Genomic DNA, 25,007 nt, shown 5'->3' with positions numbered 1-25,007 from the left:
AATTTCCACAGTATAAACTAATGCAAACTGGCAACCACTATTTCGGCCATATTGGAATTTTTGCCATGCACCTTCTTGGCTTTCTTGTACAGAGGGCGGTGGCTCCAGGCAAATAATGACAAACTTTGTGTCAGTCTGTCAAAATAAATGTGATGTCATTCGACATTTGCAACAAGTAGTCAGTGTCAAAATACGCACAGGCTGTAAAATGCAGGTTTTATGTTTTTTTTTTCAATGAAAAAAAAAATAGTAGGAAGGAGCATAAGCAACCAAAGTGGAAGACAAAAATCGTTCAGTATGGCGGCCATAAACTGTCTGAAAATCAGTAGCAATAATCAAGCCCACTATTCACAAAACTGTTTTACGACTAACTTGGTAGTTTCATTCAATTGCGCAGTAGGCGAATGTCGCGGACAAAGATGGCGACTTCCGTTTTGGTCGCTTACTGTATGAATTCTCAAGAGAAGTGTTGATAGAATGTGACAGAAAAAGCTGACAATGGCGGGTTCCTGTCACATTCTACATGCCTTTCTCTTGATAATTCCCTTCCCTCGTTTCAAGAATACGCACCCTGGGCCCTAATTCTTGAACGCAGGGAGTAGAATTGCCAAGAGAAGTGTTGACAGAATGTGACAGACCTGGTTGACAATGGCAGGATTCGGTTAAATTATGTATTCCTTTCTCTTTATAACTTCTTTCCATCATTTCAAGAATGTAGGCCCAGAACAGATTCAAGCACACGTTTTTATAAAACGAAACTACACTTCTAAATGACGTCTTATGACCAATTTTATTCTAAAGATAACTTTAAATATTTCACACCTGTATGGATGGTTTAATCAAGTTGTTGTTTTTAATATCCTGTTTACAGCATTGCCAAATTTGCACACTTAAAGTTGTCAGTTATATTCCAGTTAGAAAAACCAGCAATAGTGTAATTTAGATAATCTTCCAGGAAACTTCAGCCATTTTGAAATGCCTAAACCAATAGGGCGAGTGCAACTGGGAGGAGTACCGGTCCTCGCCCAAAAAACGACAATTCCGGCTCGACCCTCTTATCTCTACACTACAGATTTGCTCACACTTTACACACGCAGGTGTCAATCCGTGCATAAAATACCATCGGACTATGCATTTTTGCGTAATATCACACAAAGTCTAAAAATAGCGGCGCTATCAGTCTGCCGAATATGTTTTTCCGGGAGATCGGGCCCCGTTATCATCAGGCCTACATTTGATAACGCACTCACGTAAAGGGGGACAGTAGTAGTTGCATTTGTTGTGTTTGCGTGACACGGTTCTACTCTCTCTCTATTTTAATTGAAACCATATATTAAAGAACGTTATGCAATGTGCGTGCCTGCATAATTATGTTATCGAATCGACAATTGCACTGATACGGCCCTGTTTCGCTTTAGTTTCTTCCTGGTTATGTTTGGTAAGTTTTCAGTTAAAACTCTACTTAAAACACGGTTTTCTTGCTTTAACATACCAAAGTGAAGCAATGAATAACATTTTCAATTACTACTGGTTATTCTAAATAACACTTAGTATTTACAAACTTTACATCTAAAACCACGTTTATTTGAGTACGTTTTTATAAATAACAAAAAGTAGACATAAAATATCAAAAAACCCTATTCCGACTCTTGTATGTAATGTAAGAAATATCAGTATTTGAAATTTTAGGATATGATATTATGGCTCAGATGTTATTTTACTAAAATAAACGTTTTTTACTGTTTTTTGGAGAAATATCCAATAATAAATCAGCTAATTTAGTTTTATAAAACAACAGCACGGGAAATTGGCTCAATAAATCGATCAAATTTCAATCAGTAAGTTTTAACTGTCATATTGGGGGGTTAATTGATTATTTGGAATAAACGTGATTGATAATCAAGTTTTTACGTCCAGGATTTTCGAAAATAACACTATAAATTTGATTTTGAGTTATAATAGTTAAAACTGTCCGGAAAAGCCCTTCTGGATCCAAATTAGGCACAACACAGAGTATAAAGCGAGAGAAATTTCAGCTAAAAGTAAAAAATTTTAGGAAAACTTTACAACAAAATTAGAACAAATTGTCCAATTTTTCACCTTTACACTAAATACAAGTTGGCATGTTTAGTCCAAAATCAGTGTATTGCCATATTGTTTAAATGACAATTCATAGAGCAGTATACAGATACATTACTTTTGAACTAAATTGCCAATCGAAAACACGATTACATACTATTCGGACCATATCTTGAAGATGCAGACTATTTCCTGCTGTTTGTTGGACTTTTGTCTTGACGTTAGAATTCTAGAGAAGTTGGAATACATCTTTACTTTTTTTGTGGAGCAAAGAGAACCATATCTGGGATGCAAAGTGTAATTTTTCAGGATCGTCTGAGCAAGTTTTTGTAGTTCTCCACATCATTTTTTGCTTCAGTTTCAGGACTGGATCTTTCAACCGTTTAAACTTGACACTGCTCATTTTCGTCATTCAGATATTTGTCAGGAACATTTAGTCAGGTGTCTTTTTCTAAGATTGTGGTGTCATCCGCATAAAGATTTAACCTGTTACACTGAAATCTAGGCCGTCTTTGTTTTCACGCTCAGAGAGTTTTTGACGTCACAATGACGTAATTTGACAGTTGGGCAAATTATGGTTTTGCCAAATTACGTCATCGTGACGTCAAAAACGCTCTGCCCGCTCCATGGAGTTAATCGTAAATGAATTAAATGCTGCATTTTCTGTGGTTTTACGGGGTACAGGGAAAACGGTAATAGATAGAAAAAAAGTAGCATACGTGTTCTGATCTCTTTTTCTGAGCTGAGATGACTGGCGAAGAGTGGGCTGCGCAAACTTCTTTTGTTTCAAAGATACGGGGGGCTTTTGAAAAATGGTCATTTTGGAACCTCCTCTGTATTTCATTTGCTATTAAAGTTATCAAAAAAGGAAAAACGGTTTCCGGTAGAAGTTTTCATGTAGAATCCAATGGCGTAGTCAGTTTTTTCCTATTACGTTTAGTTTCTGACATATGACAGTAAGTTATATTTTTTTAAATGGAAAACCCTATATATTTTTAGTTCATTTAATTCTGTTGATTTTTACCTTTTCAACGGTGTATTAAAACATATAAGTTTGTAAACGTTAATCTTGTTAATTAGAAAAAAAGCGTTTCCTTAACAAAAAAGTGCTAAATAATATGTATAAAAATACCCACAGTTGAAACAAAATTTGGCTATGTTCATATTAACATGTTACATGTCGTTTATAAACAGTTTTTTTAACTTCCACCTTAAAAATAGTAGAAAATAGAAATAGCCACTTTTCTTATTAAAGTGACGGTAAAACTGTTTGTAACTTAGATTTTCTGATGTGTTAGTTTATATGATTTCCGATTTTGTTTGGTATTTTAGATATTAGCCTTTTTTTAGCTTAGCAAAGGTCTTTTTTTAAAATAACAGGATTAACCTCTACAAACTTATATGTTGTAATACACCGTTGAAAAAGTAAAAATCAACAGAATTAAATGACGTAAAAATATATAGGATATGTTTCATTTAAAAAAATGTAACTTACTGTCATATATCAGAAACTAAACGGAATAGAAAAAAACTGACTACGCCATTGGATTCTACATGAAAACTTCTACCGGGAACCGTTCTTCCTTTTTTGATAACTTTAAGAGCAACTGAAATATAGAAGAGGTTCAAAGAAGAGGTACCCCGTAAAACCATCGAAAATGCAGCACCCTGTACATTCATAAATTTCATTCATAAATGAATGTACAGGGCGAGTCAACGATAGAGTAAAAAATATGTTAAATACAAAAGTTTTAGAGAATTGAGATGCGTTGTTTATAATTTCTTTTGAATGTACAGGGTGGTTCATAAAGGCATGGCAGATAAAATATTATTTTTTTTTAAATGGAACCTCCTATTTTTTAACACATTTTTAGATTCTCTATGAAATTTTTTATTTTTTTGTTAATAATGTTATATGCCTAAACCTAATAGTGTTCTAATATTTAAATTTTTTCAGCAAAATATTGTTTTTTACTATGATGGAAAATTGTCTGTATCGTCATTGTTTCTAAAGGTAAAATACTCATATTTGGTGCCAACGGTCTACAGAGACGAAAACAAAGATCCATCCAAATAAATTTGCGTTAGATGCTACAGGGCGTTCAATTTTTTAAAACATTGACTTTGACGAATTCAAAAATTCTGAAAATACATTTCTACAGCATCTTTTTGCGTAGAATTCGGTAATGTAAATAGTTTTTTTCTATTGGACACAGTTTTTGAGATACGCACATAAAAATTGTTTTTTTAAAAGAAACACCCTGTATATTATTTCATTTTTGAAAAGATCCTAAAATTACCATTCCAATGACATACAGGTGTGGTAAATTCAAAAGCGACCATAGGAAAACCGTGTAACGGACAGAGAAACGTAGGTAATTGCATGCGCGGGAGAAAGACAGAAAACGAAAAAAATATCAAGTAAGCCATATTATTAGCGCGCTGTTGCCAAACGCCGTAAGTAAGTTTGTCGAGGGTATTGAATACTTACGGCGTGTGGCAACAGCGCGCTAAAAATATGGCCTACTTGATATTTTTTTCGTTTTCTGTCTTTCTCCCGCACATGCAATTACCTACGTTTCTCTGTCCGTTACACGGTTTTCCTATGGTCGCTTTTGGATTTACCACACCTATATAACACTTGATATTTCAAAATGTTTGTCTTTTTAACCATTTTTTTGTGCATATCTCAAAAACCAATAGAAAAAAAATGTACACTGCTGGATTCTACGCGAAAAGTTGCTGTAGAAATGTATTTTCAGAAATAAAAAATAATGCACCTGGAAGTTTTAAAGAAAAGTGCAAGAGAGCACTTCCCATTTAAATACGTCCAATTTGGCCCACCCTGCACATTTCCTCTAATCTTAATTCTGACGTCAAAGGCATTGATTACATCTGGCAGAACGATCATTGTTGGTGTATTCTGTTTTTTGTGTGTGTGTGTTAATCCTCCAAAATCGAAATTGTTCGTTTGTGATAGGTTGGAAAGCCCTTTTCTATCCTACCTACGAAGCTTTGTTATGTGAGTCAGTTGGTTACATAACTGCATTAGGAAGAGTGTTTGATATCTTGTGACAACCTGTCAAATTATCTTCACATTCGCTCTGATCCAACTTTCTTCAATTTCTTTTTTAAACTTTGCCTGGGGAGAACGTGTATTCTGCCTCCTACCAATCAAAAAAAAAAAACAAAAAGCAACAGCCAACAATAGATAGCGCTCGACTCTTAGAAAGTGATTAGGTAGGCGAGATCGGAGAGGTACAACACGGTTACGTAAAGTTTGGCTGAAAAATAGAAAGGAAAAACATAACCTCAACAACGACGACTCCCACACGTCCAACTTGAAAGCAGGAAGATGATGGTGTGGTAGACGTGGTGCGGTACGACCCCACTTTGTTCGCTCTCTACTGTCTTTTCGCATCAGTCGCACGCAGTCCGTGGCCTACTTTGCACCTGAGCCAGCCGATGCGCTTTTGTTATGACCAGCGGGCGCGCACCGCGATTGGCCGATCTTTGAGAGTCGAGCCGCGTGTGTAGTACACACTGTACCGTTACGCAGGCGGCTGTGGACGCGAACCGCGCGCTCTCTGTCGGTGGTTTATTTTTTTTGAAGAAGAAGCGCGGGACTTGGTGTTTTGTTTTTTTTTATGGTTAGGAAGTTGCGATGATGGATTTGACTATGCCAACGTTCGGGGTGTTCTCTGTTTTACTCAGTTCCATGCAGTGTTTATTTTTTTAATCCACAATAACATTGTTAAATGGGAAAAAAATGTCGTCTTTGGGTAAGTTTGCTGCGTATTAGTGCGCGTAAATAAATTGTATGAATGAATCATAGAAATAGCGTGTGTGTGTGTGTGATTGGTCCCTGACACAAAGCAAAGAGATCCTGGATAAACAACAATATTTACTTATTCAGGAACTTCCATAAACAAAATCGATATGTTTACGAGCAACTTCGCATTTAAGCGCCACGCGATGTTTTTTTTCTCGTTTCGCAAACGTTTTTTTGTCGTTTTCTCTGTTAAATAATAGTGTGGGCACTCGACAGTTCCAGACCTAAATCGCAGTGACTAAACTGAAAAACATCCCGTTACCAACTTACGTCACTCACAATTGTGCAACACACTGCATCTAACGTCGCGAAGAAACAAGTGGCTTGCATGTTGCATTGCAAAACGGTGACGTAACCAATGAAAGTAGCGAATTGTAACCAATAGGAATGCGATCCGACCAGAAAACCAATGCATTTTATTTTCACTCTCGCGTTATACGTTGCATAACCGGCAACACCTAATACATAGATAGATAATGTAACCCAGAAGCGATCCGCCAATGTAATATAAAAAGAGAAAGACTCGTGCTACTATTACGGACGATAAAAGTAAAATTTACTAGGAAAAAGCAGTAGCGGAACCAAATTTCTTGGTAACTTTCGTTCGATGTGGTTGCGTCACCTGTACAAACTTATTAGACTTTTCCGGTTCGATTATTAGCAGGTTAACCAATTTAGTAACTCTTTTTGACTTAAGGATTCCAGGATGACGTCATTTCACACATCTGTTCTGACCGGCAACTGTCACTTGTCAATGGTTGTAAACAATCTCCTTTTGCTATAAAAAGTGGAAAAATGAACGAAAATCATGTTCATTTTACTTTACAGCTCACTGTTGCCAGATTTCATTTCTTATAAAACATATTAGATAATAAAATACTTTTTTTTTAAACTGTTTTATGAACTGACAGGTTCAAACATAACTGTCATTTGTCAGGGATTAAAATTAGATTCATGGTGTTGGCAAACCAAAAAAAGTTGTTTGTTAATTATTGAGCTTTAATAGTTTTATGAAAAAGGTTTTTTTGTGACGTACGATTGTTTAGCATACGCAATGACCGTATTCGTTTTCACAGAGCAGAGTCGTTTTTGACGTCACAATGACGTAATTTGACAATTGGTCAAATTATGGTGTTGCCAAACTACGTCATCGTGACGCCAAAAACGCTCTGCTCGCTCTATATGGAGCTTGAAAACGAATGCGGCCAATATACATCAGACAACCATTGAACTGCACACTTTATGTAACTGGAATGGTATTTCAACCTCAAGTGTATAGAGCTTTTAGAAAAATGTAATATTATTTTTAAATAAGGGCAGTAAAACCTTAGACTAAACTAGGGTTGTGGAAAGGTAAACTTGAACCTTGTAAATGGTAAATTGTCCTTCATAATGATTTATTTGAAATATTTTGGGGCAATTTGCAAGAATGGCAATAGGAAACATTTTTACCTCAACAATATAATGGCAAAATTTTAAAAAATCATAGAGAAAAAGTACAAAAATGACAAATAAACATTCTGCAATATTTCCAGGAAGAATGGAAAGTACATTCTGACGGTAACAACTATGGAAATATTAATATTTTGCTAGGTGTATATAAGAGAGGGCAAATATGGCGTAATAGTTAATCACCTGACTCACCGCCTACTATACTAGAAAGCCTAGAAGGTGCTTGTCAAAAATTCCAATATGGCGAAAATAGTGGTGACAGTTTGCGCTTGTTTGTATTGTGGAAATTGCGTTTTTTGAGGATTAGATGAATTTTTACGGTTTAAAATCAAAACTTGAGGTTATTTGCGTACGTTATTTTTGTTTGCTGCGAGTGACATTTTAAAGCATCCTTCATTGTGAGAGCAACAAAAATAATTTTCAGTGAATATTCTTGGTAATAACATAAGAACCATTTACCAGTTTTGCTTACCTAGTTTCAAGGATTTACAGATTTTCTTACATTGAACAGTGTTTAGTTTGCTGTGTGTTGTACTTTCCAGGACAAATGTTCTAACCAATTTGTTTAGGCTGGACTTGATTGTGTACAAAAAAGCTCTGTTTATACATATCTGGATCAGGAATGAACCTTTCTTTGATTTTTCACTCTCAACATGCAATCAACTACACGAAACAATTTTTAAAAAAACATATTTCTTATTACATCTGCATAGGTTTGTGTATAAAACGAAAACCGCTAACGCCGCCATTAAAAGTGACATTTTAGGCTTTCTAGTATAGAGGGCGGTGCCTGACTGCGTCTTTTCTAGTGACAAGCAGTTTAGCCGACATACTCTGCTTAGCCGCTTAATATCAGTCAAGCGCTGATCATTTCAGCGTTTGCTTGGTTTCTATAATTTAAAGTTGAAATATGCGTTCTAGATTATCATTGGGTAAGTTCACCTGACTTTAGGGGTTTTTGGAAATTAAGTTAGCAATTATAGCAAGCTAATGCCTGTCTCCCTGGCACTTTTAAAGTGGTAATTTTAAGTACAACTTAAGCTAAGTTGTGGTTTGAATGTGACAGATTAGGTGCAAAATAACACGGTCAAAACTAAACAGCTGTCCTTAAACTCAACTTAACTAATGTTGGGAAAACGGACATTTTATAACCACCTGTTAGATGACATCACGTACATTCTAGAGATTAATCAAGACAAACGTTTTTTACCTTCACATGTTGTTGTATTACTGTTTGTTTATTTTACTGTTGCATCACGGTGTTGTGATAACTCCAGGTGCATTTAACCCCTAAACTTGGAACAGGTTATACAACATCAATTGTTTTGGTATGGAATAATTGGAGAAAGACAATATACAGTAGCGAAAAGTTACGCCATTTGCTTTTGTCCTAGTTTCGGGGAGCGGTGTCATCGACCTTTCGGGTGAAAGTAAAAACGACAAGCCGATGTTGCCAACAGCCTCATCCAAATCCGGTTGACTTGTCAACAACGAGGAGGGGGCATAAACAAAAGAGTTTTAAGGTTTTTGGAAAGTCAACGGTCAACCTTGATATTGCCAAAATCGAACGGGCCTACTGGTTATTATCGCACGATGATGCAAAAGTGAAAGTTTTTTTGGGGGCCAAATTTTGACCGTCAATGCGCTTTCCAAATCGGATTTTCTTTCTTTTTAAGTCCCATATATTAATAATTCAGGAATTTTCTTGGGACTGAGACTTCCGCACTCACGTTTGACCCATTTATTCTCGGAGCAACGACCGACAAACGGGAATAAACTACTCTACTACAAGGTAACCTAAATAAGTGACTTGTTTTTCTGCGCTACAAATAAAATGCGTCGTCAAAAGTCGTTTATTTTATTTATAATACCTACAGTATGTGTGCTTACTCACCGTATCGGCCGTCAAAATACCCAACCTTAGATCCACTTGAGTTTGTTTCCCTAGGTGAAGAAGAATCTGCATGAGGTGAATATAACGGTGCTTGACTTGTACAAGCGGGTAGTCTAAACTGGTTCAAGATCATCAAACATGTCCGGGAATTGAAAATTAATTTGTATTTATTGTTTTGTTGTTGTTGCATGTTTAAAACTTTCCTAGAAGGTTGGCGCAAATCTAAAAGTGACCATCACCTGTGTTTGACATTGTGGTAAATAATAACCTAGGTTAATGTAGATTATTTTAAGTTAGTAGAGAAGGTTGTGCTCGATGTGCAGCTATACTTTAGTACCAATTTACTTGCCAGTTTGTTTAGCACTTCTCAGTTATGTTGCTTAAAATGTGCGTTTGTTTCAGGAATTATGACCCTTACGCGTACTCCGTGTGAGCTCGACAAGATGAGCCTTTTCCAAGATCTGAAACTGAAAAGGAGAAAGGTCGATTCAAGATGCAGTAGTGACGGTAAGAGCCTCAATATTCTAAACGGGTTAGCGGCTTTCAACTTAGGGTAGGCAGCCATGATTGCATTTGCTTTTAGGCAATGACTCTGTCCGCTTCTAGGCGAATCTGTCGCCGATACCAGCACGTCATCCCCGGATCTTGTGATTCCGTCGTCGCCGAAACACTCGGAGAACGCCATGAACCCGCCCAGTCCCGATTCGACGCCCCCAGCGTCGATGGTCAAACCCGAACCCACCGTGGATCGAGTCTCGAACCGGCTGGAAGACTCCGGAGTGTTTGACGGAGGCGGTTCTCATCATCACACCACCGCCAGTGTAATTCGAAGCCTACGCAGCCAAAGTCCACCAGCGTTACGGCCCGCACCCCCGTTCAGTCCCTCCCAGCCGCCTCGTCCTCACAGTTCACCAGGACGCCCGGCCAACACTAGCCCTGTGATTAAACACGCCCCATTGTTGCTTCACCCAACCACGCCCAGTCCACCTCGGATTGTCACTCCTCAAGGGGCGGAATCACCGTCTACGTCCAATCAGAGACAGCGGGGTGTGATCATTAGCCAGCAGATGCAACAGAACCAACTGTGGCTGAAACACCAACGAATCAACGGGGTGAAACCCGAATTGATTGGAGGCAGCTTTGGTACTACCACTTCGCCTACCCACTTGCCCGATTTGAGATCTCCAGGTAGTCCGTTAGCGAGAGGGCCGGTAAGACAAACTCCTACAGTGATTATGGGAGAAGCAGGAGGGGTGCGGACGATGATTTGGTCGCAACCTACGCCTTCACCCACTGGATCAGATCCACCTTTGTTTCCTACCACTTCGAATTGGAGCGGGAGTTTGAGCAATCCGGAAGAAAGTGCCGCCCAAATGCTGCTCAATCTTGGACAAGACAACCGGCTCAGTCGATTACCAACTAATAGGGGCCTACTATCACCTCAACCCGCCACCCAGAGTTCCCCATTAAATATGGAGCGGTTATGGGCTGGCGATTTGAGGCAACTACCTTTAACGCAACCGCTCAACCTCACCTCACCTCCAAGTTTGTTCCCCACTTCTCCTGAACACCTGCGACTTTTGGGGCTCGGAGAATCGAGCGCCTCTCCCTCCTCGCCCTCGGAGCAACCGGAACAGCCCGAGGAAGAGGAACAACCGATGATTTGCATGATCTGCGAGGACAAGGCCACCGGATTGCACTACGGAATCATCACGTGCGAAGGGTGCAAAGGGTTTTTTAAACGGACAGTACAGAATCGGAGAGTGTACACGTGCGTGGCGGACGGCAATTGCGAAATCACCAAGGCGCAACGCAACCGGTGTCAGTATTGTCGATTCAAAAAGTGCATCGAGCAGGGGATGGTTTTACAGGGTGAGTTCAATGAGTTTAAAGAGATACAATATAATACCACTTCACATTTATGTCCATACTGTATACAGGTGTGGTAAATCCAAAAGCGACCATAGGAAAACCGTGTAACGGACAGAGAAACGTAGGTAATTGCATGCGCGGGACAAAGACAGAAAACGAAAAAAATATCAAGTAGGCCATATTTTTAGCGCGCTGTTGCCAAACGCCGTAAGTAAGTTTGTCGAGGGTATTGATATTTTTTTCGTTTTCTGTCTTTGTCCCGCGCATGCAATTACCTACGTTTCTCTGTCCGTTACATGGTTTTTCTATGGTCGCTTTTGGATTTACCACCCCTGTATACAAAGCATTGGAATATCCCCGCACAATTTAATAAAATAAAAACTATTACTGGAAGACAAACATCCCACATATCATACATTTTTGTTTTAATGACTGGAATCGAAAGAATAGGATCAAAAAACTAATTTTTCATATTCTTGAAGAAAAAATTATGGTCGTAAATGTTCCTACATTAGTTTGAATTTGTCCATTAAATTTAAAAGATCTGTTTTGGCGCGCATGTGACGTACGTAATTCTGGGCGATTTTATTGGCTGTTGCACGCCATCTGTTTCACTTCTTGTCGCTGATTGGTTGATAGTGTAGTACGTCACCGGCGGCGGGCGTTTTAAACATGAGATTAATGTAGTTTTTATCATTTTTTTTCTATTTAGACTTAATATTTTTGAAAACAAAAAAATACGGGTATAATATTTTCAATCCGTCTTTGTAGTTATGAAATAAAAAAAAATTGTGGGACAGGCCCATTGTCCACAATTTGTTTTGCTTTCTACTGGTTTTTTAATGTTTTTTTGCTGTATTTACTATTTTTTCAACAGAGTATACAAAATGTCACTGGTTTAGTTGTTCTGTTAAGCAAAAGGACTTAATAAAAGAAGTCTGTCCTTATTTAGACCAGTGGATATAATCCAAAGAACTTTGGTCCTTTTGAACAATGAAACAAAAAAAAAATGCATTTTTTCTGATGAGCAACACAATTCTGGCAAAATAAATCTGTGGCCTTGTTATCCCACAAGGTGTAATCTGAGGCAGAGTTAGGGTTAAGCCTTGTTAAGAGTGGATTCAGGAAATTTTTAAAAACTTACAATAATATATTATGGTATCAGTAAAAGTCCTGCCCTGTATAACGCCAAGAAGTGTCAAGAATATTACATATTGTTTTTGAAAAAAAAACAGGCTTGTGCCTGAGACGCAAATAAAAACTAAATTAATAATATTATTATGTTTGTTCTTTATAGCTGTTAGAGAGGACCGGATGCCTGGTGGACGGAACAGTGGCGCCGTCTACAACCTGTACAAAGTCAAATACAAGAAACACAAAAAGACGGGCAAAGCGTCAGCGGCGAAAAACCAGGAGAAAAGCGTGCAGCAACACTTTAAGATGGATCAGCAACAGCAACATCAGCAACAGCAACAGCCGGCCGGACTACCTTCAAATTTAGGTGGGTTCCATTGCCAGTACGATCGTGTCCCGCCTAACTTGACGTCGCGTACAGTGAATGGTACCATCCTGAAAACGGCCCTGACCAATCCCAGCGAAGTGATCCGGCTGCGTCAGCGATTGGACAGCGCCGTGTCCAGTTCGCGGGACGCCCGTAACTTCTCCGTCGAGTATGCCTTGGGCATGATCAAGACGCTGATCGACTGTGACGAGTTCCAGGACATTGCCACCTTGCGGAATTTAGATGAACTGCTCGATCACAACACGGATCTCAGCGAAAAGTTGTGCAACATTGGCGATTCGATAGTTTACAAGCTGGTGCAGTGGACCAAACGGTGAGTGTTGATCATTAACGGATTACTGCAGTGAATCATTTGATGGTGCTTGCACAGGTTGCCATTTTATCTGGAGTTGCCTGTGGAGGTGCACACCAGGTTGCTCACCCATAAATGGCACGAACTCTTGGTGCTCACCACTTCCGCCTACCAAGCCATCCAGAAGGCGGCAACCGAGCAACAGATGCAGATGGCCACCACCCTCATCGAACCCGACTTCAATCAGGAGGTCAGTATTTCCTGACGATTACTTTTACTGTTACAATTATCTTCTTGCTGACTATATCAATTCTTCTTCGTCTTAGTCGTTCCTATTCCTGTCTATCCTCTGCTATCTTGAATGTTTGGGTGAGGTTTTTGACTAGTAATAAGACTCAAGTATCTTGTAGGCGACATTCTTCTTGATCTTTTGCCAGGCTGTCCTCCTCTAAAGTGAGTTTCTCAAGACCATTTCTTCTAACCACATGACCAAAAGCTATCTTGTCCGCTACCACAATGCTCAATCTCTTCTTAATTCTGAGTTGGTTATTTCTCAGTCAGTCAGTTACAAAATTATCTATTTTCTTTGTCTGAACTAACGAGACAAACAGAAAAACATTGTAATTGAGTGTTCTCGTCACAGTTCTGATTGCTGTGTTGCTAGATAACTTTCAATGCACAATCAACTACACCTCAGTCAGTCTTTGAAGTAAACCTAGTTGATATGACAATCATCACATTAAAATGAGATAACGTATCAATTTTAAAAAATCAGGTAAATGTAAAAGACGTTTGCTTCTTTGTCGCATTCAAAACACGTTTGTCATCCCATTTTACTTTGATTTGACATTAGACTGCTGATTTGTCATAAAACGTTCTTCTTTTAGTCGACCTTGTTTCTCTAATGAAAAATGACATACATTTGGTCCACTCAATCACTCACAAAGCATTATAGAGTGATGTCGTCATAGAATCGGAACAAATCTTACTTATTGCGTCTGTCATTACTCTCAAAGTGAGCAAAGTTGTCAAAATTTGTTATCTATTACTGTACTCCCAGAACTACAAAGAGGACACATAATATATTCATTTGGAATCAGTTTAGTGCCTTTTATGAAGAAAAATGGTATGTTTTAAATGAAACAACTTCAGTTGAAAACCTTGCAAAAGTTGATGGAGCAGATTATAAAGAAGGAATTATCAAAACAATGTGGAATATAGCTTTATTTTGACAATTATATGCCTGCTTTATACCTCCCATTTAAGAATTAAATTAAATTTAAATTTCCACTAAAATTAATATTTAAACTAAGAAATCTTGTTTAGGTTTATACTACAAATTAATAATTAGAAAAATAAATGACTGTTTTGACTTACTGAACGTTTGACGTTGACGTTTCTATTGTCATCGTCATTACGCGTGTTTTGTGGATAAAGAAAATTTTTACTAAAATAATTTAAAAAATTTGTTCTTAAACCACTTTTTCGGTAAAAAATCCAATTATGGAAATAGACGATTCAAGTCTAATAGACTACGTATCGCAATAGAAGAGAGCAATTTACATCATGAGTGATGACAAGTATGACAGTGATAGTTCCGAAAGTCAACGAATTTAAACGAATTAAGCCGAACTTTAATAAAGTTGGTTTAACTTTAATTTAAAATTAATTTTAGTTTAGTGTAAATTGAAAGTATAAATGGGCTCGCTTGTAAGTTCACTTTCAGCTTTGATAAATTAATTTTAGTTTAAATGAAAGTTTAGTTTAATTGTTAATTGAGAGGTATAAAGCTATAAGGGTGATGTATCTTTTAGGAAGACATTTTTACAAATACAGGGTGGACCGGATTTCACAACATTCGATAAATGAGGTTTATGTATGGTCGATAATGTGGTTCTTAAGTCGATTCTATGCAATTTTATAGTCTAGTTATCTATTTATGCCGATTTTCAAAAGTTTGAAAAACTAATTTGGTGGTGATATAGCGATTATTAAAATGTCCTATAAACTACAAATGGTTATAGTTTTTCTGTCAGTACCGTGCTTCAAGGAGTTCAAATCGAATAGTACCTACTTTCTAGATAGGAACGTCTTTCTCAAATCTTATTGGCGCCTGATTTGGTTCGAAGAGACGCCACTGGTCCCAGCATGCAACCAATGACGGCGTAGGTATTTAAAGCTCGCAAATAAACGTAGAATGCATCAAAGTTTTGAATGACGCACATTCCGGCACGACCTAGTTATCGATGTACTATCCCGGCTGCAATTGGCCTCGTCCCTTAGTAAGGGGCTTTCTTATCGATTTATGACACTTTTGTGGTTGAGTGGATTTGCTTATTGGTATGAAAAAAAAATCGATAATGACAGCCCATCTCTAGTTATGTCTAGCAATGGGATCCGAGGTCCAAGGCCTCTAATTTTGTTCTAATTATCTGTTATTCACCTTTCGCGGGACGGTAATAAACAGCGTGACCCACATTTTCTATTATCATCGCTGCATCGAGGTATTATTTGCAAATCGAAGCGTAAACGACCAAAAAAAAAAATGAAAAAAGTCGGTCGATATTTTAAATTAGACGACGACGACGGTTGTGCGCCAGGAATTAGGTCAACGTCTACGGCCTAGAAACCGTGCGGGGTAAACGCACTCGTTGAGGACGCTCCGTTTCCTATTTGGTTGTGCAGTGGCAGGGAGGGGGATGGACACGCTACAATATGTAACGTTATGCAACGCAGCGGCGTCCCCGATTAAGGAATTCCAGACGGGTTTTTCCGAAACAAATGACGACGTGTGTGTGTATGGTACCGTTATTTACTTTTCTTCTCTAGAAGCGGCAAATAAGAAAATAAAAGTGGGCGTACCATCGTTTCATTGCGGTACGACCTTGTAATAAGTTTCACTTTTGACTATTTGTGCTGCAAGTACCGTAGTTTCCTGTATAGATCCTACGTAGGCAATGTTGAAGTGTCAGATATAACAGTTGCTACTACTTCCATTTACTACATCCGTGTAAGTCATCTGTCAGAATTGACATCTGACAGTCAAGTAGTAAAAGACAGTAGAGTTGGGCACGTCATTCTTTATTGCCAGCACATGTGATTAAATCCAATATGGCGTCAGGTGTCAGAGGCAGCCATTTTGACGTATGATTAGCAATGATTCTAGAAATGCATCTATAGCAGCTTAATCATGTTATTGTTGTACTAACAAAGATGCCTTATGAGAAATCGTATTTTTGGTGTGCTTTAAGAATAATATAACCTTTACCCCCTAAATAGTCCTTCATTTGGATCTGCCACTGCAATCATTGAACTCCCGGAACACACATCAGTAATGGTGTATTAAAAGTTGCATGAGTATCGTAGTTGACCCCAAACCGGTGCATTTACCCTGCGGACGTCGTCCCATTTACCCCCAAGTTGGAATTTATAACATCGTTTCCAGGCGGAAATTGAAATTACCATATCGACAAAGTTTCTTTAACGTTTTACAAAACGTTGAGTTAGTAATAGAGCTGTTGGATAAGAAAGGCTAAAAACAGTGATAATAGTTGATTTACTCTAATCTATATTTTACTTTCAAAACTTAATATTTGGTTGTTAAACAGGTGGAGACGAATCTGTGCACGTTGCAAAACTGTCTGACATCGATGATGGGCCGGGAAATCACGATGGAACAACTCAGACAGGACGTTGGTCTGATGATCGAAAAAATCACCCATGTGACGCTAATGTTCCGTCAAATCAAATTGACGATGGAGGAGTACGTGTGCCTTAAAGTCATCACCATGCTGAATCAAGGTAATCAGTGCTTTCTATTCGTCAAAAATCAGTGACGTAATCGGATTTGATTGGTTGCAGCGAAGCCGGGGGGCGGTTCCAGTGGAAGCGAATTGGATACCATCCACGAACGGTACATGACGTGCCTGCGCGTCTACACTCAGCATATGTATCCGCAACAAACGACCAGATTTCAAGACTTGTTAGTTAGGTTACCCGAAGTAAGTATCTATACTCTTCAGAGGTAAGAAACTGCCCAGAAATTACCACCCGACAAGTTAGACAAACCTTAAAGAGTTTTACGTTAAAAAGTAGAATCGAAAAGAAGAAAAAGCTGTCTTACTTGTTCATACAATACAGGGTGGTCCAGTTTTAAGTGTCAATAATTCACCATTCAATAGCCAATCAAAAAATAAGTTGACTTGCATTATGTAATTTTTCTGAAAAACGTTTCCTAAGGAAGATACAGTCCTCCAAATTTCCATTTAAAAAATCGTTGAACACACTGAACATTCAAGACTTGTGAAAGTCCAAATTTGTACTGAATAGTCTAAAAACTTTTTTACTACTAGGAATGGTCTTATGATTCGCTTTCTCAGACTGCCATCCTGGTTGAGTGTCTAGAACTAAAAAAAGTCCGGAAAACAAGACAAAGATTGTATTGTGCATGAAACTCATTTTTTACTACTAAAAATAATATAAAAGTTGACTTTTAATGCTAGAACTGACTTTACTAGGACTAAAGAGAGTCCAAAAGTATATTTTCAAGACTTTAATTGGTGTACAACTCAATTTTCTGGACTGGACAACAAGTCTAGAAGTAAATTAAATTTTCGGACATTTTATTTCTAAAAATTAGTTCTCAAGACTATTATTGTAGCATTTGGTACCAAAATTTTGTACTTTTATTACTGAAGAAACTTGACTTTTGGAAATAGTCTTAAACTCGATTTTTCAGTCTTAAAAAGCACTAAAAACAGTCTGAATTTCTTAGAGATGCTACAATTTATTGCACCTATGAGTGTAGAAGTCAATTTAATAGTGAAGAAGCTTGAAATAACATTTTCAAGACTATGGTCAGTGGACACACTGGCTTTTAGGTCTGATAAGTCAAAAACTTTGTAAAGATAGTCTTGAAACTCGATTTGAGGCACTGAAAACAGCCTTAAAACACTAAAAACGATTCTAGTTTATTAAGAAATACCCGAATTTTTAGCACTGAGGTGTCTAGAAGTCGATTTAATAGTGACAAAGCTTGGAATGCCATTTTAAGTCTAAGAAAAATGTAAAAAATGTTTTTTAAGTTTGCTGTGTCAATAACTTGGTGAAGATAGTCTTGAAAGTTGATTTTCCAAGCTGAAAGCAGTTTTGAAGCACTAAAAATAGTTCAGAATTCGAAGAAAATGAAAAGCAAAGTAAAAAGCACGAAAAGTTAGTTTTCAAGACAATTTTCATGAATCTAATGTCAATGTCCTGCATCTAAGACTATTTTCAAGACTAAAATATTGAAATTTGTCTTCAAATTATGAAAACTTACTTCAAATGAAAATTTTAAGCTTCTGATGTCACTTTTCATTAGTTCAGTCACATTTTGGGGTTCAAGTCAATTTTTAAGGTTTAAATGTATGAATTTGTTGTAACAAATTCTTGAAAAAGTAGTTTTTATGTCTACAAGTCAATTTTTAGTATTAAAGTCTCTCGATTTGCATGAAAACTGGTTACAAACACAATTTTTAAGCTTCTGAAATTTTTATGTTTTCTAATTCAATTTTCAAAACTAAAGTCTTTTAGTTTGTTTGGAAACTATGAATACTGGCTACAATAATATTTTTTAAACTTCTTAAGTGAATTTTCCGTTTCCAAAACAATTTTTAAGTTGGGTTGGGTTAGTTTTGGGTCTTTGACCGTAATAACGTGTAATAAAGTGCTTGTTCCAAATTTGATCAATATTGCTCCAACTTGACAGTTATGACAAAAAAAACGATTTTTTAAACAGAAATTTGAAGGACTGTATTTTCCTTAAGAGGCACTTTTCAGGAAAATGACATAATGAATGTCAACTTATTTTTTAATTGGCTATGGATTGGTGAATTATTGACATTTAAAACTGGACCACCCTGTATAGAAGAGGTCATATCAATATCCAAACACTATGAAACAATTATTCTAGAAGCGAAAATATTCGTAAATGATCTATGAAAGTCATAAGGGATCTTTTAAAACTTCCTTCTAGATTACACTCAATAACTACTCAGAAGCAGAACTGTCCATAGTTGGATTACTTAATTGAAAAATGTAATTTAATTACTTTCAAGTAATTGAATTATTGCTTTCAGAATAATTGAAATGCCTTCAGAGTAATTCAGCTACTTTTTTTGTTCTAATTAAGTTTCTTACCTCATCAACAATTTCAATCTTCCGTATTTCCTTTTCCCTGACAAAATTCAGCAAAAGTAAAAAGGGAAAAATTGTAGTTAGTTTAATGGGCCTATCCCACATATCATAAATTTTTGTTTTAATGACTGGAATCGAAAGAATAGGATCAAAAAACTAATTTTTCATATTCTTGAAGAAAAAATTATGGTCGTAAATGTTCCTACATTAGTTTGAATTTGTCCATTAAATTTAAAAGATCTGTTTTGGCGCGCATGTGACGTACGTAAATCTGGGCGATTTTATTGGCTGTTGCACGCCATCTGTTTCACTTCTTGTCGCTGATTGGTTGATAGTGTAGTACGTCACCGGCGGCGGGCGTTTTAAACATGAGATTAATGTAGTTTTTATCATCATTTTTTTTCTATTGAGACTTAATATTTTTGAAAACAAAAAAATACGGGTATAATATTTTCAATCCGTCTTTGTAGTTATGAAATAAAAAAAAATGTGGGACAGGCCCATTCTCTACCAAAATCTTAGAGAAACATTTTGTCGAACCGAACTTAACAAGCTTCAGTCAATTAACTTTTCTAAATTGTGGCGCCATCTATGCACAAACCAACACAATACTTTAGTTCAAAATACTGGATTTACAAGTTATTTCATGTAATGAACTTGTTTTTATTTTCAGATTCAATCAGCGGCCGCCCTGCTCTTAGAAAGTAAGATGTTCTACGTTCCTTTTTTACTTAATTCTGCCATCCAGAGGTAGTAGAGCCGCCCCGAGCCTAATGAGATTTAGTGAAATTGCTGGCGAATAAAATATATGCGCCGACGACTGTACATAACCTCTGTAAGTGTGGTTCGAGTCGGTGAACGCCAGAGGGCGTCACATCATCTTCGAATGTTCGACTCTAATCGTCCCAACCCCCACGTATTACTAGACTGATGTTTATAAATAATTATTTGTAAAGAAGAAAACTAAAAAGTCATGCGGTCACGCCGGATGCTCGACTGTGTTTCAGGTTAGGACAACGCGAATGTTTGTCGACCAATAACAGACGAGCATCCGTTATCCATTTTTTCGATTGTAGAAATATGCATTTTTTAGTAGAACGGTCCGGTGTTGTTGCGCTTTTGATCGTGTTTCTTTGCTGCAAATCTTATAATAGTTTTTCTTATTTATATCAAAGTATGATGACTGGGAAAATCAAATTACATTCCTATACACTACTCACATACTCAATGTATAACCACAGAATGTAACTGATGTATTAATAGTCAATCATACAAACAAGATCTCACTTAAAGCTGTAGGTTTACCATCACTATTTTGAAATAAATTCAATAGGTGTCGCTACATTAGATTGTCGGTTTTAGCGACATCTGGTTACTGAAACATTCAACCTTAAACGACCTATACTAATCAGACATCTGAATGTAAGAAGTACAAATGCGGTTCGATGAACATGAAACAAAAGCGCAACAATCGTCGGATTAAACAAAATGGCGGACGGAAATCCGAAACTTTCCGATCGCCATCACGAAAGTTATCCGCGGCATGTCCGCCACATAAGTCTGAGTAAGTTGCCTTGTTTGTGCGAGAGGTGGCGTTGTGGCTAATTCGATATGTATTTTCACACACACTCACCACGTTACGACTGTTCTTATAGTACCATCATCAGACACATCACGAATTGAAGCTCAAAACTGAAAACGATCACTGCCTCCCCCCTTAAAAACTGCCACTGTTGTGTACGTAACGCTACAATGCCACTGGAAATTCTCGCATCGAAAATAATTACCTTTATACATAAGTCTATATATTTACATGAAGATATATAAAGAAAAAAAAATAGATATAGTAAGCTAAGGGTAAATGGATTAGGAAATTATATGGACAGGCCTCTGATGCTTTTTTTTGCGGTTTTCTCCGATTTTCTGAAAATTGGGATCGCACGTACTGGGGACATTTTCAGACTGATTTGTATAGTAGATATTTCGAAAACGAAAGATCCCAGTTTTCACTTTGTAAGTAAAATGGTTTTAGTTGTACATAATATATACAAGGTGACCCAGTTGTGACAAATTTGACTCACCATTTCGTTATTTTCTACTTCACTCTGTGTATGCGTTCTAATCAAATTTGACAATTGATCAATCAGGCTTTCTAATAAAGTAATCAGGTGACCAACTGTCAAATGATGAGTCCCGTCCCCTTCTACAGACTGACGTATATTATTCATTAAGATTTTCCAGCCCAATTTGCAATTTACTTGCTTTTCTGTCTTGATTTCCGTTTGAATAACTAAACTTGCACTGCACATTTCAAAAAAGATGAAACTATGGCAAATCAATGTTCTAGAATCATATAAGGGTGACGCCATGGTCCACCGCCTTCTTTACAAGAAAGCCTAGAATGTAACTTTTAATGGCGGCGTTATCGGATTTTTTTTTGTACACAAACCTATGGAGATGCAGTAGAAAATATGTTTTTTTTTATTTTTTCGTGTAGTTGATTAGAAGTTGGGAGTGAAAAATCAAAGAACGCTTCATTCCTGATCCAGATATGTATAGATATGGCTTTTTATATCCAATAAAGTCCAGCCAAGGCAAGTTTGGTTAGAACCCTTTGTCTTGGAAAGTACAACAAACTAATGTAAAAACTGCTCAATCAAAGAAAATTTGGAAATCCTTGAATCTAGGTAAGCAAAACTGGTAAATGGGTTTTATATTATTACCAAGACCTTTCTTTTAAAATGTAAATGTGCCAATAGAACTTCTAAAAGCTGTCCTGTTTCTTCAGAGTAAACCTTTGTTGCTCTCAAAATGCAGGCGGCCTCAAAATGTAACTCACATAAGTCACATACCAATGTATGTAAGAGGCAATAAGTTTACTGAATGAGAAAGCATATTGTACTTACCACTGAGTATTGTGTTGGAGTAAAATCATTCCACTTCAAAGCTTTCAACCACTGTTGGGTTCGAGCAGGGTCTTTTGGAAAGTAAAAGACTGACACTTTTGGGCCTTTCACCAAATTGCTTTTAGAAATTTTGCAAACAACCAGTGGACGGCATATTGTAGAGGCAATAGAATTTAAGTTAAAAAACCAACCACAAATTATAGAACAATGAAGGAACAATAACAATAGTGATAACACAATAAAATGAACACAAACTACACTTTCACTAGAACAATAAACATATAAACAACAATTACTTTGGCAAGTAATCCCAAGTCTTGACTTTAAACCTTAAAAATTAATTTAATCATCCAAAAACTCAATTTCCACAATACAAACAAATGCAAACTGTCAATCCCATATTTCGGCCATATTGGAATTTTTGGCATGCACCTTCTTGGCTTTCTTGTACAGAGGGCGGTGCATGGTCACGTGAGCACTTTATCATAAAATCCGAATAAAATCTTATGTCTAACAGCCAAACGATGTCACATCCGCTTTGACGCACTGACACATGTCACTAAGTTTAATTCTATCTTTGTCTAGAGAAATGATTTGCAATAGTTCTCTCTTCTTATCAGGATATAGGATTCCTATGGATGCTTCAATAGCTGTTTACAGAAAAATTCATGTTAATATAAATTGTAATAAATATTGCATGTAAATTACAGGGTCGTATTTAAACAAAATCAATAACATTTTGACACAAAGTCCCCTTATTATACCATACCTATTCTAACCTTTTTTTTAACAATCTTCTTCTTCTAGTGCCTATTCGTTTCGAATATTATCGACCATCCTGACCTGGTTGACTGCTGCTTTAAACATTTCTGTGGTTGTTTTTGAATACCATGTCCTTAGGTTCTTGAACCATGGTATCCTTCTTCTTCCGGGCCCTCTCTTTCCAAACACTTTTCCTTGGAGGATGGATTTTAAGAGTTTGTATTTGTTGTCATTTCTCATTATATTGTCACATCAAGGTGCTTTTGGTGCTGTATTTATACCCAAATCATAACCTCAATTCGCCGATCTTGCTTACACAGACATTGTACTGGGGAGACCGAGGCAATATTTGGTAACGGAAGTGTAATTTCTATGTTACAATATGTCCGAGATATTCCAGTTTCATTCTCTTAATCGTTTTCATCACCTCTTTTTTCTTCCCCGTTTCGTTGGTCACTCTATCTACCCATGATATTCTAAGGATCCTTCTGTACAGCCACATCTGGAATCTTCGAGCTTCTTTTGTAGTCAATGTCCAGGATTCCATGCCATAGTACAATATGGAGAACACATTTAACATACAGGTGTGGTAAATCCAAAAGCGACCATAGGAAAACCGTGTAACGGTCAGAGAAACGTAGGTAATTGCATGCGCGGGAGAAAGACAGAAAACGAAAAAATTATCAAGTAGGCCATATTTTTATAGCGCTGTTGCCAAACGCCATAAGCAAGTTTGTCGAGGGTATTGAATACTTACGGCGTTTGGCAACAGCGCGCTAAAAATATGGCCTACTTGATATTTTTTTCGTTTTCTGTCTTTCTCCCGCGCATGCAATTATCTACGTTTCTCTGTCCGTTACACGGTTTTGGATTTACCACACCTGTATAATCTAATCTAACTAATGAGTGTGGCAAGTTTCAATTTGTCAATTCAATTTAACAGAAGTTCTGAAAATGTTAATCTGTAATAACTAACTTTTCGAGTTGATTACAAAGCTTTTACAGTTTTAATCAAACAATTCCTGAAACCGCTTGAGATGTTTTATTGACATTTTGACAGTCACTCGGCCACTGTTTATTTATTGTGACGTTATCCCAATTTAGTTTGCGTTTCACTGTCTGCACCTACATAAACCTTCTTTTAATTTTTATTTGTCTGACTTTCTGTATACTTTTTACTAAATTCCTGTAAAAAAGTGAGTTATGTATTATTGGGTCACCATGTATACACTACAATATTTTATGTTTGTATAGTATAATAACGCGTCACTGCCGGACTAAAATACAAAAAAAGACTTTTTGTTCATATACTGCCGCTCTTTTAAAATAGTTATTGTAATTTTTTCTATCTCGTATTGTGTATATAGATATCTCAGTAACTGCCACTCTCCTTTCCTTTTGTATACAATATAAATACTTTAAATATATTATTATTAATTTATTTTATATACAAACTTGGGTAAAATGTCCATATAATATGATTATTATTGTTGTTGTTGTCGTATTAACCGTATGAATGCCAATTTTGTACGTAAAAAAGTTACCAGTGCAACCAAGTACGTGTACAAAAACTTTGTTCCTTTATTAAGGTTTTTTTAAATTTAATAATTATTACGATAATTAAGAGAGAGAAAGGGAAAAAAGTTTGTTTCTAATTCAAATTACCTTAAACATACATACCTACATAAACATAGATATACGTGTATAGGACTCACTCGTTCATCTGTTTTTTTTTTGGTTTATTTATTTTTTAATATGTGTTTTGTTATTGTCTCTCGTCGTCGTTTTTTCGATTCCGTTTTTGCTAAATTAAGTACGCCAGATCAAATTTACACTCGATGTGATATGTAGTATATTTTGATGAAAAGTGGATGATGGAACTATTATAATTAGTATGTAACAAAAATGCCAGAAACACGAAAAAAACTATATACAGGACGTTACCTTTTTCTTCCCTTTTTGTATAAAAAAAAATCCAGTTTTAAAGCAAAATATGCGACAGAATCCCAGAAACATTATAGTAGTGTACTTACTTTTGTTCACCGGTTGCCACACTGGTTAAGCAACCCAAGAGCGATTTTTACCAAGAGATGTATTTATTGTACATCGTCATTTTGAGTTACCGTTATCTTTTATTGAATTAAGATTTACTGAAGCTTGTTTATTAGTGAATAAAGCAGATTATTATAATTTTTTTGCTTTTTACTCTAGAGGTTATTTGT

At 36.7% G+C, this 25,007-nt stretch overlaps 1 protein-coding gene and 1 long non-coding RNA gene across 10 annotated transcripts in view; one reads left to right on the top strand and one right to left on the bottom strand.

Moving 5' to 3' along the window:
- Nucleotides 1–24,975, top strand: part of Hr4 (nuclear hormone receptor 4) — a 66,699-nt gene extending 41,724 nt beyond the window's left edge. Inside the window, exons 1-10 of one of the 9 annotated variants that reach the window (XM_081993252.1) lie at nucleotides 5,303–5,861; nucleotides 9,660–9,764; nucleotides 9,864–11,129; nucleotides 12,427–12,630; nucleotides 12,685–12,964; nucleotides 13,022–13,193; nucleotides 16,552–16,744; nucleotides 16,805–16,944; nucleotides 19,791–21,476; nucleotides 22,479–24,975. In XM_081993252.1, the coding sequence (XP_081849378.1) occupies nucleotides 5,849–5,861; nucleotides 9,660–9,764; nucleotides 9,864–11,129; nucleotides 12,427–12,630; nucleotides 12,685–12,964; nucleotides 13,022–13,193; nucleotides 16,552–16,744; nucleotides 16,805–16,944; nucleotides 19,791–19,871 (2,454 nt within the window). In that variant the 5' untranslated portion in view covers nucleotides 5,303–5,848 and the 3' untranslated portion in view covers nucleotides 19,872–21,476; nucleotides 22,479–24,975. Of the gene's footprint in view, nucleotides 1–1,332; nucleotides 1,439–5,293; nucleotides 5,862–9,380; nucleotides 9,514–9,659; nucleotides 9,811–9,840; nucleotides 11,130–12,426; nucleotides 12,965–13,021; nucleotides 13,194–16,551; nucleotides 16,745–16,804; nucleotides 16,945–19,790; nucleotides 21,477–22,478 lie in introns of those variants that run through there. The other 8 variants (XM_081993241.1, XM_081993257.1, XM_081993238.1 and 5 more) reach the window with 8 other exon arrangements.
- On the bottom strand, nucleotides 4,388–23,786 carry LOC145738602 (uncharacterized). Its single transcript, XR_014180819.1, has 2 exons — nucleotides 23,667–23,786; nucleotides 4,388–4,709 (listed from the first exon to the last, which is right to left on the bottom strand). It is a non-coding gene; the product is annotated as an uncharacterized LOC145738602 (long non-coding RNA).
- Nucleotides 24,976–25,007: the final 32 nt, after the last annotated feature.

Source organism: Ips typographus, linkage group LG1 (assembly GCF_016097725.1).
Source record: "Ips typographus isolate SLU linkage group LG1, UJ_Ityp_2.0, whole genome shotgun sequence".
Lineage (NCBI taxonomy): Eukaryota > Metazoa > Arthropoda > Insecta > Coleoptera > Curculionidae > Ips > Ips typographus.
The sequence above is the reverse complement of the archived record's forward strand: the minus strand, read 5'-3'. Positions and strand labels throughout refer to the sequence as shown.